Raw genomic sequence first — 14,927 nt, forward strand, 5'->3', positions numbered from 1 at the left:
ATGTATACCTTAAGTTTACTGAAATAGATAATGTTACTTAAATTCAACATAATCCAGTTATGTGGAACCTGTTGACATAAAAAAGTTAATTAAGTTGAACATAATTTTTTTAAGTGTAAGCTTGGGTTACATGGAAAGTTCTTACTTCCTCACTTTATGCTTTTATATACTGGCAATGCAATAAACAAAACATTTTATTTTCGATTTAAGAAAAGAAACTTAAAATGGATCTTAACATAATGTCTTGTATTTAAAATTCTATTATTAATAATTCTCAGTTCTAGAATTCAATTGAAATTTTCAACGTAAACTTCACATAGTAATGTTAATGTCATGAATAATTCATAATTTTTATGAATTATATGACTTTCAAATAAATTGCTACGCCATAAAGTCTATATTACCGTATAAATGGATAAAAGAAAAAATATATGCTAATATAAACTGAATCAAAGTTACAGTCCATTCAAAGTTGTATTGTGTTATACAAAGGTAAAAAAGACCAAAAAAGCTGTCAATCTGCTCTGGCTATTATTTCAAGCCCTCCACACATAAAGAGCTGTAAATCCTGTCTGGGAGGTTCTTCTGGGAGGGCCCAATAGATAACATACATGATTTTTACAATCCTAACATACTTCATCACATCAGAACCAACCTAAAACATCAGAAATGTTTATTGGTGGTCGCACCACATTGAGAATATGTTTCTGTTAAGTAGAAAAAAATAAAGAGTAGATGGAGTAAAAAGTTGCTCAAGTGTGTAGCTGTCTGTAAGTAATTTCTTTACTCAAAGTCCAAGCATCAGTTCAAATGCAGTTTAAGATTCCTTCCACCAGGGGTCACCATCCCCTAAGCGGCTGAATCTGTTTGCTTCACTTGTTATAATTCCCATTACTGTTTAAAAATCCAGTCAAGAGTTGCGCTCATTGTTAAGTCTTGATATCCTGTGGCTGCATTCCTGAAAAGTATTGTTTATTCTGCTTATTCAATCCTATGTTGTACTGTTTTTTCTATTCAATATGCTTGAACGTAATTTGTTGTCTGTTGTTACGCCCCGTCTAGGGGTAAGGGTGCAACATGAAAGAGTCGGAGAAATGAATGAATGACAATAATGAAAATTTATTGTTTTAACTTGGGACCTAAGGATTCAAGAGTTGACATAGCCAAAATAATAAACAAAACTTCCTTTATTTAAAACCTTGCTAAATCCTAATAGCAACAGAAGAAAACAAAAATACAACGTATAACCTAACTCCCATAACAGAAACAAAGATCAAACTTATAGCAAAACAAAAGAGTGGCGTCAGACTCCCTACTTTCCCAAGTTAAGCGGTATTTACAAATATATACAAGTTAGAATATTTACAAGGAATAATCCACAGATCAGAAACAAAAGCCAAGCTCAATGTCAAAAACAGGCAAAAGGTCTAGTATCACAGTTAAGTTCAACAAGCCAGAACAACACACACAGCGAGTGAGAACAAATGCGCTCTCGAGAAGTGAAGACTGGATTCCTATAGGCAAAAGGTGTCGTCATGAACCAATCAGGGCAAAGGAATGATCAGTCGTCAGGAGCCAATCAGGTTTCTTCCTGGACAGAGACACAAACAAACTTCTCCCACAGGCAAATAAACATAGAAGGTCGTAACATCTGTCTTAAACTACCCAAGTGAATTTATTTATCTTTTACTTTAATTTTAACTTATACAAAACAAAAAAATCAGAGGATTCTTATTCAAATTTGGTTAATGGATAACACATCTACAATAAACTGTGCCCAATTTAAAGTTTTTTTTTCAATATCTAACGGTTTATATAATATTCAAACATGTGTTTGTTCATACACATACAAAGTGATTTTAAACTTTATTTTAAAAGTTTTAATTTTGAATACTTTCAACAATACAAACAAAAGGTACAATAAAGTATTAATTATTTTTCTCATTACAGAACTCTTTACAATAAACAAAAGTGCTGTAAAACTGAAATAACAAAATAAAATGTACAGTCTGCCAGTTTCATTTACTCTGATAAGCATTTTGAGGAATGTACTCTTTTGGCAGATTTTCTGACAACCCGACAGCTAAAGCGCAACCTCTACTCATCAAACACACCACATTATTTATCTGATCACAGATTCAATATTATAGTCATTACTAACAGTGGTTCACTAAAAATCCTATTAACATTTCACAATAAAAACAGCAGTTTTCTACAGTAGTTAAAAAAGCTAAAGTGCAAGGCTCGCTTGAAAAAAATATATACTCACACTAATTATGGAAATACAGCTTATGACAGGTAAAGCATTAATGCTCAATATCAGTGCAATGTCATCTGAGCAACATTTAACTTAAGAGCCTGACCTGCAGGATGAGAAAAGATCTTTACAAATGCCCTGATGAATCCTGACCCCTAATTTAATATAATGCAATACATTTCTGATAGACCATTTCAGAAAAAACACTGAGCATCTTCAGACTTTTAACTCTTTTCATGAGTCTGTAGCATAAGTTGTTTTGATGATCCACTACTGCTCCCACTGGACTCATGTGTCTTTTCTATCCGTTTCATAATGAAGTGTCGCAGCATGAGGAAAAATCCTGTTGGGATAAATGGGAATTGCATATTATTAGTTTGTATTGGCCTTAGAATACTTGATTGATATTGGTCATTCTTAGTATTCTGCTGTCAAATGTCTTGTATAATGTCTGTATTTAACTACTGACAAAGACAACCAATAATCGGATTCTTCTCATACAGTATAACAAAACATTAACTATAGAAAGAATATGTCCATCATTTAAGTAGCCACGTAAAAATAACTGACTTATACTTATTATGACCACAAATTATCCTACTATGGCCTTACATGGTATTTGAACTGTAATCGTGTAAAACCTCACCTTGTAAGGAATTGATAATGCAGAAAAGGAAGAGGGTGGCCTCTGAAAAGGGGCCAAAATCGAGGAAACTCAGGCCCCATGTTGTGCCAAACAGACAAGTTATGCCCCAGATACTCAGAAATACTCCGTAACGGTTCTTCAGCACTTGCATCTTCATTATCTTTCTCACAACGTAGAAAAGCATGACCATACCAGAGCTCATCACAACAACCAGTAAGCCCATATTTACAATGTAATGAACCAGTCTGCTCTTTTCATTGTCCAACATCCAGCACCTGGGTGGGAAAATACAAAGATAATAAAATATATTTACATTTTTGTATACAGTATGCATGCAAATAAGGATGTCTACGTACATGTAGTATGGATTGTTGACATCATCACTGGGCACAATCTTTCTTTGACCATAAATATCACCTATAGAGACCAGTATAACAACTAGCAGAGCTGGAAGACCTGAAAATAGAAATACAAAAAGATTAATTCATATGAAAATTAAAAAACTATATGTGGCCAAAAGTACCATGACAATATACTGTGCATACTTCCAAAGATAACACCAGGACAACACCTTTACACTCACCAAAACCCCCCAGGTAAAACAGCCATGACGGAGGCGGTATCTCGAACACTTGATGGACTAACAAGAACGCGTGAAACACTTCCACAGCCATCCAGCAGAGGGCGCTTAGCAGCGCGTAATGCAGAAGGGTTCCCGTTATCTGACAAACTGTCTCATTTCCAACATTTGCCATTGTACCAGTAAGAATGAAGAACAAGCTCAAAAGAAATATAGCCACCACCAGACCACGGTGCACCAATGAGGACTGATTTTTCTTTCCTTTTCTGGAATGCAGAGAACAGAAATGAGACAACATAACAGGGGTCAGATTCACAATATTCTTAACATTTGTGAGGATAGTATGATAAATTAAAGGGGTGATATGGCGCGAATACGTGTTTTTCTGTGTTTTTTGTGTGATTTGACTAAGACCGCCTATACGCAAGTAAGGTGGGCGCACCTGTCAGCACAATTGCTTTGGAACCTGATGTTCCAAATATGGTAAGAGGCGTTACATTTCCGTCACACGCTTGCAGTATCGACCAATCACTACAGCACTGGTTAACTGGCCAATCATAGCACACCTCGCTTTTCAGAGCGATGAGCTTTGTTAAAAATCTGCATGTTTCAGAGAGGCGGGGCAAAGAGGAGATACAAACATGCACGGTATGTGGAAAATACAGCGTTTTTGAAATCGTGTATACACATTGCATTACATCTAAAACAAACGATAATATTCGTTTTAGCCGTGTCATATGACCCCTTTAAAGCAATTTACATTTATGCATTTGGCAGACGCTTTTATCCAAATCGACTTACATTGCATTATACTATACATTTGTTTCTGACTATGTGCAATCCCTCGAACCCATGACCTTGGCGTTGCTAGCGCCATGCTCTAACCACTGAGCTGCAGGAAAGCTAGGATTTAGGCCAATATTTACCTCTTTTTACAGAGCCAGTAGAAGAGAACCAAGCAGCTAACTAAAGACACAGCACATCCCACAGCTGTTATGAACGTCAGAGCCTTAAGATGGCGCACAGTAGCTCTCTGTTTCACTTGCTAAAGCGTTGAGAAAAAGACCAAATGTGTCACAGCAAAGCATACCATTGTGTATTACAATGAACACACTGTCTAATTGGCATTTAGTTGATAATATGAACATCACCACAGAATAGCATTCATAAAGTAAACATTATTGTTCACAGAGTCTGGCTCTCAATTGTAAGTATAAAAAAGGGGTAAAAACAGGTTCAAGGCAAAGAAAAACTCTAGACTGAACTATATGTGTACTGTTATTGAGCATGCAATTGTTTCTTGGTTTTGTAAACTTACTACTCACCACAAGAATAGCAAAGTACGTAAGGTGTTTACAACAGCATTCTGTCTCTTCTGCATTGATGTTAAACGTCTCACAACCGTCTGACCTCCACATCACATCTTTGTCTGCAGAGTACAAAACACAGGATTGAGTAACATCACCAGTAATTCTGCTACAGCTAGCGTTGAAACATCAGCTGGAAATTGAAGACCTGAGCTCACCTTTTCTTGTGTCCCATGAAACACATTCATTTGAAAAATTAGACTGTGGAATGAAAGAGAAACACCATTAACCGTCGAGTCTGAATGCTTTGTTGGAAAGAAATGCACTCAGCTGATACAGTTGGCACATAGAATGAGAGATTATCATAGCAGAGTGTACTTTAATAAAATCCCTACTTTAAACAGGCTCAGGGTGATAGAAACATTTTGGTAGCGATATAAACAATCATGGCAGCCATTTCAAAATTTTCAGGCTTCACCTCATGCTTCACTGTTAAAGTATTTTAACAGTACAAACAATACAGTATAACCAGTGTTGGGTGTAACTAGTTACTAAGTAATTAGTTACTGTAATTTAATTACTTTTCCCCATGAAAAAGTAAAGTAAGGGATTACTCTTGTTTTTTCTGTAATTTAATTACAGTTACTTCTGATGTAATTAAACTAAATACTTTGTGTAATATATGTGCGTGCAATAGTGGAATTGACATCAAAATTCAAAGTCTAACTTCAAAATCTGTGCTTTAATGTGTAATTCTCACATTTGTAATACTTTGGTCAGTTAATAATACTACTTTATGTAGTTTTATATTATTTATTTGAATGAATTAGAAGAGCCGTTTCATGTCTGTGCCTGAATCACTTAACTAATCAAGGTTGATGTAGGATATAGAAAGTAATTAGTAATAAGTAACTAAATACTTTTTGGAGAGAGTCATTTGTACAGTAATCTAATTACACTATTGAATATGTAATTAGTAACTAGTAATTAATTACTTTTTCAGAGTAACTTGCCCAACACTGAGTATAACAAACAATAGAACAAAGAATATAAAAGATACACAAATGAATATGCTCAAACAGACTTACCGGAAGGGCTGAATGACGGAACCTGATTCTGACAGGTTCTGGGAGGTTAGTGATGATCTCATTCTCCACTGAGATTCCAACTATGTCATCCAGAAGAGTTGACTCAGGTGATTTTGGTGATTTTTTTTGCTGCAAACACAAGCTGTTACTGTTTGTATCTTTGTACACATACATAAATATTTAACTTTACATTCATTATTCCTACCTTAAAAAATGTCTTTGCTGTCCTCTCCCTGAAGTAGGTAAGGACCACTTTGGATTTTTTTCTTACTTCTGATTTCAGGCAGGGGGGGAGATAGATTGAGGGTATTGTGTTGGATTGGTTACTTCGTGGAGCCTGGAATGCAGCACATACATTCATTCATTTATATGGTGAGGAACATGCTAAGACATGCCATGGCTAAAGGTTATCCATCTCCATTTAAATCATCTGCTTCTGCAAAAATGTGAATGCATTTACTGGCAGCGTGATGTTGTGTCCTGTGAAGCCCTCTTCCATCTCAATGATAGTTCCCTGAACACAAGGTAGATCCACACGCCCAATTTTGCTAGATTTCATTACCGCTTCCTCAATCCTGCGCATGCAAACACAAACAATTCTTAGATCCCCTCTGACTGGTGCTGTGTTCAGTATAGCATAGCACTATCGTTTCTGTCCCTCCATTGATTGTAAATGACATTGTAAATGTGCATGAAAGAGGACTTCTCAAATTCACTAAAGTGACCCCAAAAAAGTCCACCAATCCAACAATATCACCATCAACAGTATTTCCAGTCAGAGGTTAAGGTTACAAATAATATTACAAATAATATATGTGTGGTGTGTATGTGTCACGATCTCAGTTGGTGTTCCCCTGTTATTTTGGACTTTTAGGTTATTTCCTGTTTGAGTACCATGTTTGTAGTCTTTTGTAGTTTTTCGTGTTAATTAGTTTCCCCTGGTGTTTCTTGTTTCCTTGTTATCCCAGTGTATTTAAGCCCTAGTGTTTCCTTTGTTTGGGGTCGGTCTTTGTTTTTATGTTCCTGTTCAGTTCTTGGATTGCCGTGCTTTGTTTGTGTCTTTGTTTATGTCATTAAATTCAATACTGCACGTGGATCTACGCTCGGTTCCTCAGCATTACAGTATGTTTTAGGGTGACATTAAAAAACACAACATGCCTCTACCCACCAATTTCTGCATCTTATCATTGTAAAGTATATATGGATTTGTAATTACAGAATCATAATTTTAAAGAGAATATTACTTTGGATATTTTAATTGTTTTGATAATTTCTTCAATGATGCATTTAGCTGGACATGCAGTAAAATGACATTGCTAGAACAAAAGAAATAGCAAATGTGAGGTTTGGCTTCCTGCTTGTGGCTCAGCTAGCTGCTTTTTACTTGAGAATAATGACTGTAATGATATGAACATGTAATGATTACAGCCCAAAAACATGCATAGAATCTCCTCCTGCTCATTACTGCATTATCAGTTCATTGCACTTCACATAATTGTGAAACTACTTAACTACACTAAAGTTCAAGATGAATGGCTCACATGTTTGGTCCTCCTGGATTTTCGCTTGCCTCATCACAGAACTTCTTCTCTGAAAGCAGAACAATATATTAATATATATTTAAAGCATAATGAATGAATCCTTCATGATTGTAATTTCTTCATAAATCATTCATTATAAATCATAAATCACCATTGGTCACCCTTCATATTTGTCCTTGGGTTTTGCATATATTTAACCAATAAAAAGTACTGAAAAGAGCTTGACATCTTTGGCATCACAGCATTTAATTATTGAAACAATGCAATGCAAACTTTGTTCATTTCCTGTAAAGTGGCAGTTTTGGAGATATGAGCTTCCAGTCTGACAGCGATGATTTGTCAAAGGGATAGTTCACCCACAAATTCTGTCATCATTTACTCACCCTCAGGTTGTTCCAAACCTATATATAAATGTCTTTGTTCTGTTAAACAGAAAAGAAGATATTTTGAAGAATGCGATAAAACCAAACAGTTCTGCGGCACCATTGACTACCACAGTGTTTTTCCCTACTATAGCGCCACAAAACTGTTAGGGTACAAACACTCCTCCAAATCTCTTTCTTAGCGTTCAGGACAACAACAAAATTTAAATAGGCTTGGAACAACTTGAGGATGCGTAAATAATGACAGGATTTTATTTTTTTGCGAACTATCCCTTTAAGACACCTATTAAAAGGAAGATACAGTACTGTGCAAAAGTAATAAGCACATTAGATGCTTTAATCACCACATCATTTGCTTAAGTGTGTGAGTAGATAAAATATATATTTACAAATATTATTTGCCATTAACGTCAATAATCAAGTGAGCTTAGTTGATAGGGTGTTAAAATAATAATAATACTAGATACTTACATCTTTGTATAAACAAGGAAATTCTATAGTATTATCCGATGTCACAATAGGCATTTATGCATTTATATTTTATATTTGTCATTTACATACGACCTGTATCTGGATGTTGTCCTCATACACATTGAAAAGACATGTGTAAACGCGCTTCTGATCGGAATGTTATCTGATCAGCGTGTCCTGATCCAGAGGTAGTCGGGGTTTTTCATTATGATTGGATCACAGTGTAATGTAAACGCAATCCAGACAGTTTATCTACATTTACCGGTACAACTTCACAGAAAACCCCGCCTGCTATCATTATTCTCACTCGTCTGTCCGAAGCCTGTCAGGCTGCGGAGCAGATGACAAATACAGCGGAGAGTTTACTCTTGCTCTTACTCTTTTCCTACGAAATGATCGTGGATGCTTTTTTTACAGTGTATCATTATTTGCAACGTACAGCGGATGTATATCAAATCACACGAGATTTTTTACTTGACCACTTCAGCTGTATCATCACATAGGCTGTGACTGCCATGAACGGGTTTTACTCGCACACACAGCCCTGTTGAAAAACCAGCATATGCTGGTTTGGTATGTTTTGATGCTGGTCTGTGCTGGTTTAAGCTGGTCATGTGCTGGTTTAAAGGTCCAGTGTGTAATTTTTTGGAGGATCTATTGACAGAAATGCAATATAATATACATAACTATCTCTTCAGAGGTGTATAAAGAGCTTACACAATGAAGCGTCATGTTTTTTTTACCTTAGAATGAGCGGACATTCTGAACGGATGTGTTTAACTGTAATGCCTGCGTCTCACGCCGTTTGCAGCATCTCTCACATAAGCGCCACTGTAAAAATGTATTTGTTGTTTCAACTTAAAAAATTAAGTTACCAGGCTGCCTTAAAATTTTGCATTAATTCATTATAAAAAAAATAGTTACATGAATTTGTAAGCTGGGTAACTAATTAATTGTAAAAATACAGTACGCTGTGTCAAGTTGAAATAATTTAAATTTTTACACACAGCGCAGCTCATCAATGTCAGTTCCACAGCAGTTGACCAATCAGAAGACCCCGAAGGCGGGACAAGTGTTGTAAGCTTTTGTTTACAATAGCAACTTGGCATATGGCAATTTCTGTTATCAAAAGAGTGCCACGAGACCCTGGCGGTTTGCGCTGCGCTTTTTCAAACCATTCCTGAGCGCTGTGTCATGCGTTTTTAGATGCAAAGATGCGTTCTGTGCGAACCACTCCTAAGTCCTGTGTATTTGGGCCTAGGTGCAACACTGTTCTCGAAAAATATGTGATGCCAGGTGGCATTTGAAACGTTCCTGCCCAGGGCACATCAAAGTCATAATCCGTCCCTGTACGTGTTCTGTGAAATCTCCCCACACTGGGGCTTTTTTAAATTGCCAGCTTTTTAAAATAATGGGCTGGATACTATAGAGATCCGATCAGATATCCAGATGTGGAAGCCACTTGATGTTGACAAGTGTAAACGCACTGTGTCCTGAATGTCTGAAGATCCGATCTGCTTGTTCGGATCACCGAGATCGCATGTTAATGACAAATATAAACGTACCGAGTCAGTTTGGAATTACATGAAGAGACAAAGAAAATCCATGAGAACTATGTAAATATTTCCAAGAAACTAAAGTGCACAGTACTGTTTTTGTCATTTGAGATATACATTAAAGTACTTACTGCAGTTTATTGATTCCCCACGGAATGTATATATTTCCATGACATTGCTGCTGATAGGATCCCCTTTGATGCTGCCATTCACAATACCATACAGCTTGCTACCATTCTGGTAATCTGGTGAGAGGTTAGTGCAGCAGTTGCCCTGCAGGCCATTTGGGCCACACAGTGTCCGATTTCGTCCATTCACCTCCACTATCAGCAGGTCCAACAATGGCTCCCAGAACACACAGAAATTACTTTGATTTTGAAAGGGGCTTGAATCTAGAGTAATTGTTGCAGATTGCTTGCACTTCGCTGTGATACTGCCCTGAATAGAGAGGGTGAACTCATTTCCTAAAATCCTGATGTCTTCACAACCTGGTCTTAAATCATACGTCAGATTTCGGGATGCGTTGCCATGGCGCCATATTCCACACATCTTAAAGTCTTTGTCATTCTCTGTTGTTGCTGCTACATGGACAGTCACATAAAGCAACAGAATATGTTTGAGGTTAAGAAGCAAACTCAGTTGACGTCTCAATATATTTCTAATAAACTAACCTACACATTTTTGCATGTATCAAAAAGGCATTAACAGCAATCCATCATCAATGAGCAATACCATATTATTTTGCTTCTTAATTATAACTTGCTTACCTTGACCCAAAATGAACACTAGACAGATGATCATGAAGGTTCTTATGGTGTTTTGATTCTGCTTCATTGTTACTCATAGATGAAGCCTGAAATTTGAAAGAGGGATAAAAAACTCATTTAGCATCTCTTCCCATCTTTAGTAAGGGATACAGTATATTATGAATGATCTATAACCCTCACTTCCTCCTTACAAACTCATTATTCTTGAGATAAAGCGACACTCATAGTCATGCATCTAGCAACACATCTATTCCTGGATTCTTATCAATGAGAACACATACATGCACGTGCAAAAATGCATTCTGATACATGTTAGGCAGCAACCGTCATCTCTTATCCTTGAAAACAGACGTTCTTTCTCAACAAAGGCCCTATTGTAACCAATGTGCACATTCAGTGCAACATGCAGATTTGATGCCATACCACAAGTTTCATTTTGTTCACGAAGTACACAAGTCCAAAAACCTGAGACAAAAAGCATGTCTCATGTCTAAAATAAAATGATTCATAATATATTGTCAGTCTCTTAATGTACTGTCTGTGAGAATAGATGACTCAGTCGCTGAATGGAATGTTTTCAGGCCTGAGTCAGCAGTGCGACACTGAAGCTGTGCCGAAGTCACTTCAGCAAATTTCGAAAGTGAAAAAGAAAAGGCTTCATTTTTCATCACAGACTACTGTAAACATGTTCTCTCAGGTAACAAAAGACATGTGATTCATGTGGGAACACTGAAATCATAAACTGTCTATTTCAATTTCATAAACACCCTATTAAATGCAACTACATCTTCCTACATTATTTTTAAGTACATCACCAAATGTCACTGTTAACATTTAGATAACAAAGAGAATTAGATTGTTAAACTAATAATTGGATGTAATCTCTTTTCACATTTCAGAAAGTAGAACAGCAGATACTTTACGCCCAAATGAAACATGAAGTCCCCCCATCATTCATTCATCTTGCATAAAATGTTAGTTCAATACTTTGGGATAAACCTTTAGAGAGATGAGGGCTTAACAATAAGACCACGGTGTTAAACAAAAGGACGATTTCACAAATATACTGTAATCCACACGGAGGACATTGCATACAACATTTCTCAATAACATCTCAACTGTTTTGTTTGTTTTGTCAAATCAAATCCCTTTATTGTTACTCAACCATATACACAAGTGCAACAGTAGGTGAAAAATTTTGCAGATTGCAGATGTAGATTACAAGTAACAAAGAATTACAATGCTTTACAGCATAGACATTTTCTTGTACACATTTACACGGTAAACATGTCTGTACAAGTATATACAGTACTTCCTCAAAGTTGTAAAACATCTTATCTTGCAATTTATCTATATTGAATACAGGTGTTGTGTGTCGACCTTTAAATATGTTGAAGATATAACCCAAGCCAAACTGAAGATGAGACGCGCTGTGGCTTTCCTGCGTTTACCCACTCGAGCACAAAACACGCATTAACCTGTTGTGGCACGCATTAAACATAACACAACACCTGTATTCAATAAAGATAAACTGCATCAGCTTGTTTTACAACTTTGAGGAAGTATAACTGAACTACAATGGAACTGTTTGCAGGAGACATAAGAGACAGATAAGAGATAAAGAAAATGTGACTGACTGAGAGATGTTAATGACTCAACCAAGGTAAACGTAAAGCCTTTTTTAAAATGTTGCATTATAACTTTATTTTGGCTTGATGTCTCGCAGGTTTTATTTCACCCACACTATTTTATATATACTTCCTTTCTAAAGCACATTAAAGCTATCTATTAGGTCCGATTTGGTGTTAAATCATTTGTCTGAGCTTAAATCATACTGTTAAATATCTAAAACAAAAACTGAGAAAAAATTGTGTCTTTGTACTCCTCAGAAGTGTACTGTATATGAATTACAGCTAAACGGAGGCATAACAGATTATTCACTATCACTGAGTGCCCAGTTTCTCAGTGCTGTGTTTGAGAAGGGTGCGTCTATGCCTCCGCCCCGTCTCTCTCTCTCCCTCTCTCTCCCTCTCTCTCCCTCTCTCTCCCTCTCCCTCTCTCTCTCTCATTGTTCCAGCTATGTGTGGACCTCACAGCAGCCAAAGAATGTTCCTTTTCTCCTCTTTTGAAAGCACCAGTTTTGAAAGGAAGCGAGTGAAGTCCAACTACACAGGCTGATTTGTTGCCAGTTTTAAATAAAGTCAAATAAGTTTGATCTAAATGTTTTATTTTCCTGTAATTCATAATCCTATATGTCGTTCTCCACACTAAAGCCATTGAAAATTTTGCGCACATCAACTTCACACAAAATATAATGCATCCTCTTTTACACACCTTTTAACATAGATTTTCAGCTTTCAAGTTTCCACTACCTGCATATCTCTCCTCTGATCAATGTCTTAAAATGATTCAACGTGTTTTGAAATGCCAGCTTATTCACTGAGCAATATGCCTCAAGAGACACGCACAAGAGGCTGAGTGTCGCCTTATCGTTTCCATGGCTGCTGTCTTGTCTAGCAAAGCTAACAACCTGCACAGAGCAAGAATGTGAACTTTGCGATGAACTAGGTCAAGCTATTGTGCTTTTGCTTTGTGACTTCAATGCTCGACAAAAAAGAGAGAGGCCTTTCAGTTCTCGCCATTCTGAGCTGTACTGACAAGTAGCTGAGAGGGGCAAAGGTCTTTCAACCATTTAGTGGTATACTAGATGTACAGCACGTTACAGCAAAGAGACTGGTTTAAGATGCGCAAAAATAACCACCGCGGTGCAGACAGGAAAACCAATACACTTGACAGAGACGTCAACTCTGCTCTAATGAAAACAGACTCTAAATGTAAACAAACAAGCATTAGATCAATACTTTAAAAATGTTTTGTGTCATAAAGCATGAACTCTGTTATATGGGCAGATAAAGAAAGCAAGCATTCCTTTCCATTGAGGTGGACTGTCTGAGGGGGTTAAAGGATTGGAGGATTTGCACAGTGTCTCTTTGATTTGTTCATAGCCTCGGAGTAAATATGCGCTTGCGTTCTTCCACCTGCGCTCCAATTTCCCCAAGGACCTCCAGACACTCAGTCTCATATATTACAGCACCCAGCAGGGAAGTCAAATAAATGTTGATATAAAGGAACACAAAAATGATTAAATATTGTATGCTTATCTTATAAGAAGCTCGTAAAAGCTCCAGGGTTATGATTGGTGAATTCACAGTAGGCCTATTAATAATTACAGTCAGTATGGTAATGTGTTGCTTCAAATGTTTTGGGATAATATCTAGCACTGTCAATGCTCATTTGCTAACGGGACAAACACATTACAGACAACAAAAACCAAAACAAGAAAATGAAAAATGACAGTAGTCTATGTTTCCATAGCTAAATATTTTAGTTATCACTGAACACAATTTCGCACCAAAACATAAACAAGCTTAAAACATTGCGCTGAATCAAACAAGCTCGCTTAAAACGACGCCTGTTAAGGTTTCTTAACATTCTTAGTTAACGTTAACTTTTTGACATTCTTTACATTAGTTTATAATTAAATCGATTGTTAGCCTACATTGTCCCTGTTAACGACAATAAAGACAGTCCATAGACTGTTTATTACATTCACAAGCACGCACCTGCCTCGCGGCGGATCGCAACATTTACGGAAAAAAATCTTACCTTATCGGTCAAACCAAAACACTTGCTGTCTTCCTCGCGTAGACAAAGTACGTGGTTTCGGAAAAAATCTGAAAATTCGTATGTTTATTTTATGCTGGAGGAAAAACACGTATGAAAATCGAGTGTAACTCAATAAACGAGAGTAACTTCGCACTTTGAGAGTCCGCGAGGCAGCAGTGACTCAATGTGTGTGTGCGTGCGTGCGTGCGTATGTGTGTGCGCGTTCGTGTGTGAAAACCTCTCGTGTGTGAAAACCTCTCGTGTGGATAGCGGCGGTACTTCGAACTGATTCCGACAGCAGTCAGTCATACAGAAACTCTCTTCTCCAGAGAGAATAGATCATGTCAGCAGCATTAAACAGCGCAATGCTACTTCAAAACACAATTATGCTGTAAAAAGGTTGAAATCATACCTGGTTTATTTATAAAATATTTAATAGTTCTCCTCCTTGCAAGAAAATACCATATTTCCCCTTATCACTGGAAACACCCTCAAAGGGCACATCCACGGTAGTCTTTAACATCAGTATTTAATATAGCCTTTTTGTGCCATATATTCCACCTAAAAGGACAAAAGGAGATGTAGTCCATCTTGTAGTCCCGAAGCTCAAGTCTTTGCACATTTTTACCAGACAGTGTATGTACGTTAAGTGTTATATTTGCAAT

At 36.9% G+C, this 14,927-nt stretch overlaps 1 protein-coding gene across 2 annotated transcripts; it reads right to left on the bottom strand.

Annotated features, from left to right (window-relative positions):
- Positions 1-1,099: 1,099 nt before the first annotated feature.
- Positions 1,100-14,472, bottom strand: LOC130551717 (adhesion G-protein coupled receptor G5-like). 2 transcript variants are annotated; one of them, XM_057329592.1, is made up of 14 exons: positions 14,263-14,472; positions 10,597-10,682; positions 9,961-10,407; positions 7,420-7,468; positions 6,339-6,453; positions 6,084-6,215; positions 5,879-6,007; positions 5,009-5,051; positions 4,809-4,912; positions 4,410-4,528; positions 3,487-3,749; positions 3,260-3,359; positions 2,904-3,178; positions 1,100-2,600 (listed from the first exon to the last, which is right to left on the bottom strand). In XM_057329592.1, the coding sequence occupies exons 2-14, from the start codon at positions 10,661-10,663 to the stop codon at positions 2,482-2,484; spliced, it is 1,962 nt and encodes a 653-aa protein (XP_057185575.1). In that variant the 5' UTR covers positions 10,664-10,682; positions 14,263-14,472; the 3' UTR covers positions 1,100-2,481. The 2 variants fall into 2 exon arrangements, with proteins under 2 accessions (XP_057185575.1, XP_057185567.1); XM_057329584.1 differs by having other exon boundaries at positions 9,961-10,410.
- Between the last annotated feature and the right edge of the window lie 455 nt (positions 14,473-14,927).

This window comes from Triplophysa rosa, linkage group LG1 (assembly GCF_024868665.1).
Source record: "Triplophysa rosa linkage group LG1, Trosa_1v2, whole genome shotgun sequence".
NCBI lineage: Eukaryota > Metazoa > Chordata > Actinopteri > Cypriniformes > Nemacheilidae > Triplophysa > Triplophysa rosa.

Coding starts and splice junctions, on each gene's coding strand:
- LOC130551717 (XM_057329584.1), bottom strand. CDS start 10,663: ATGAAGCAGAATCAAAACACCATAAGAACCTTCATGATCATCTGTCTA. Junction 6,216..6,338: donor GACACAACATCACGCTGCCA/GTAAATGCATTC, acceptor GCTGCATTCCAG/GCTCCACGAAGTAACCAATC. Junction 2,601..2,903: donor CATTATCAATTCCTTACAAG/GTGAGGTTTTAC, acceptor TTATCCCAACAG/GATTTTTCCTCATGCTGCGA.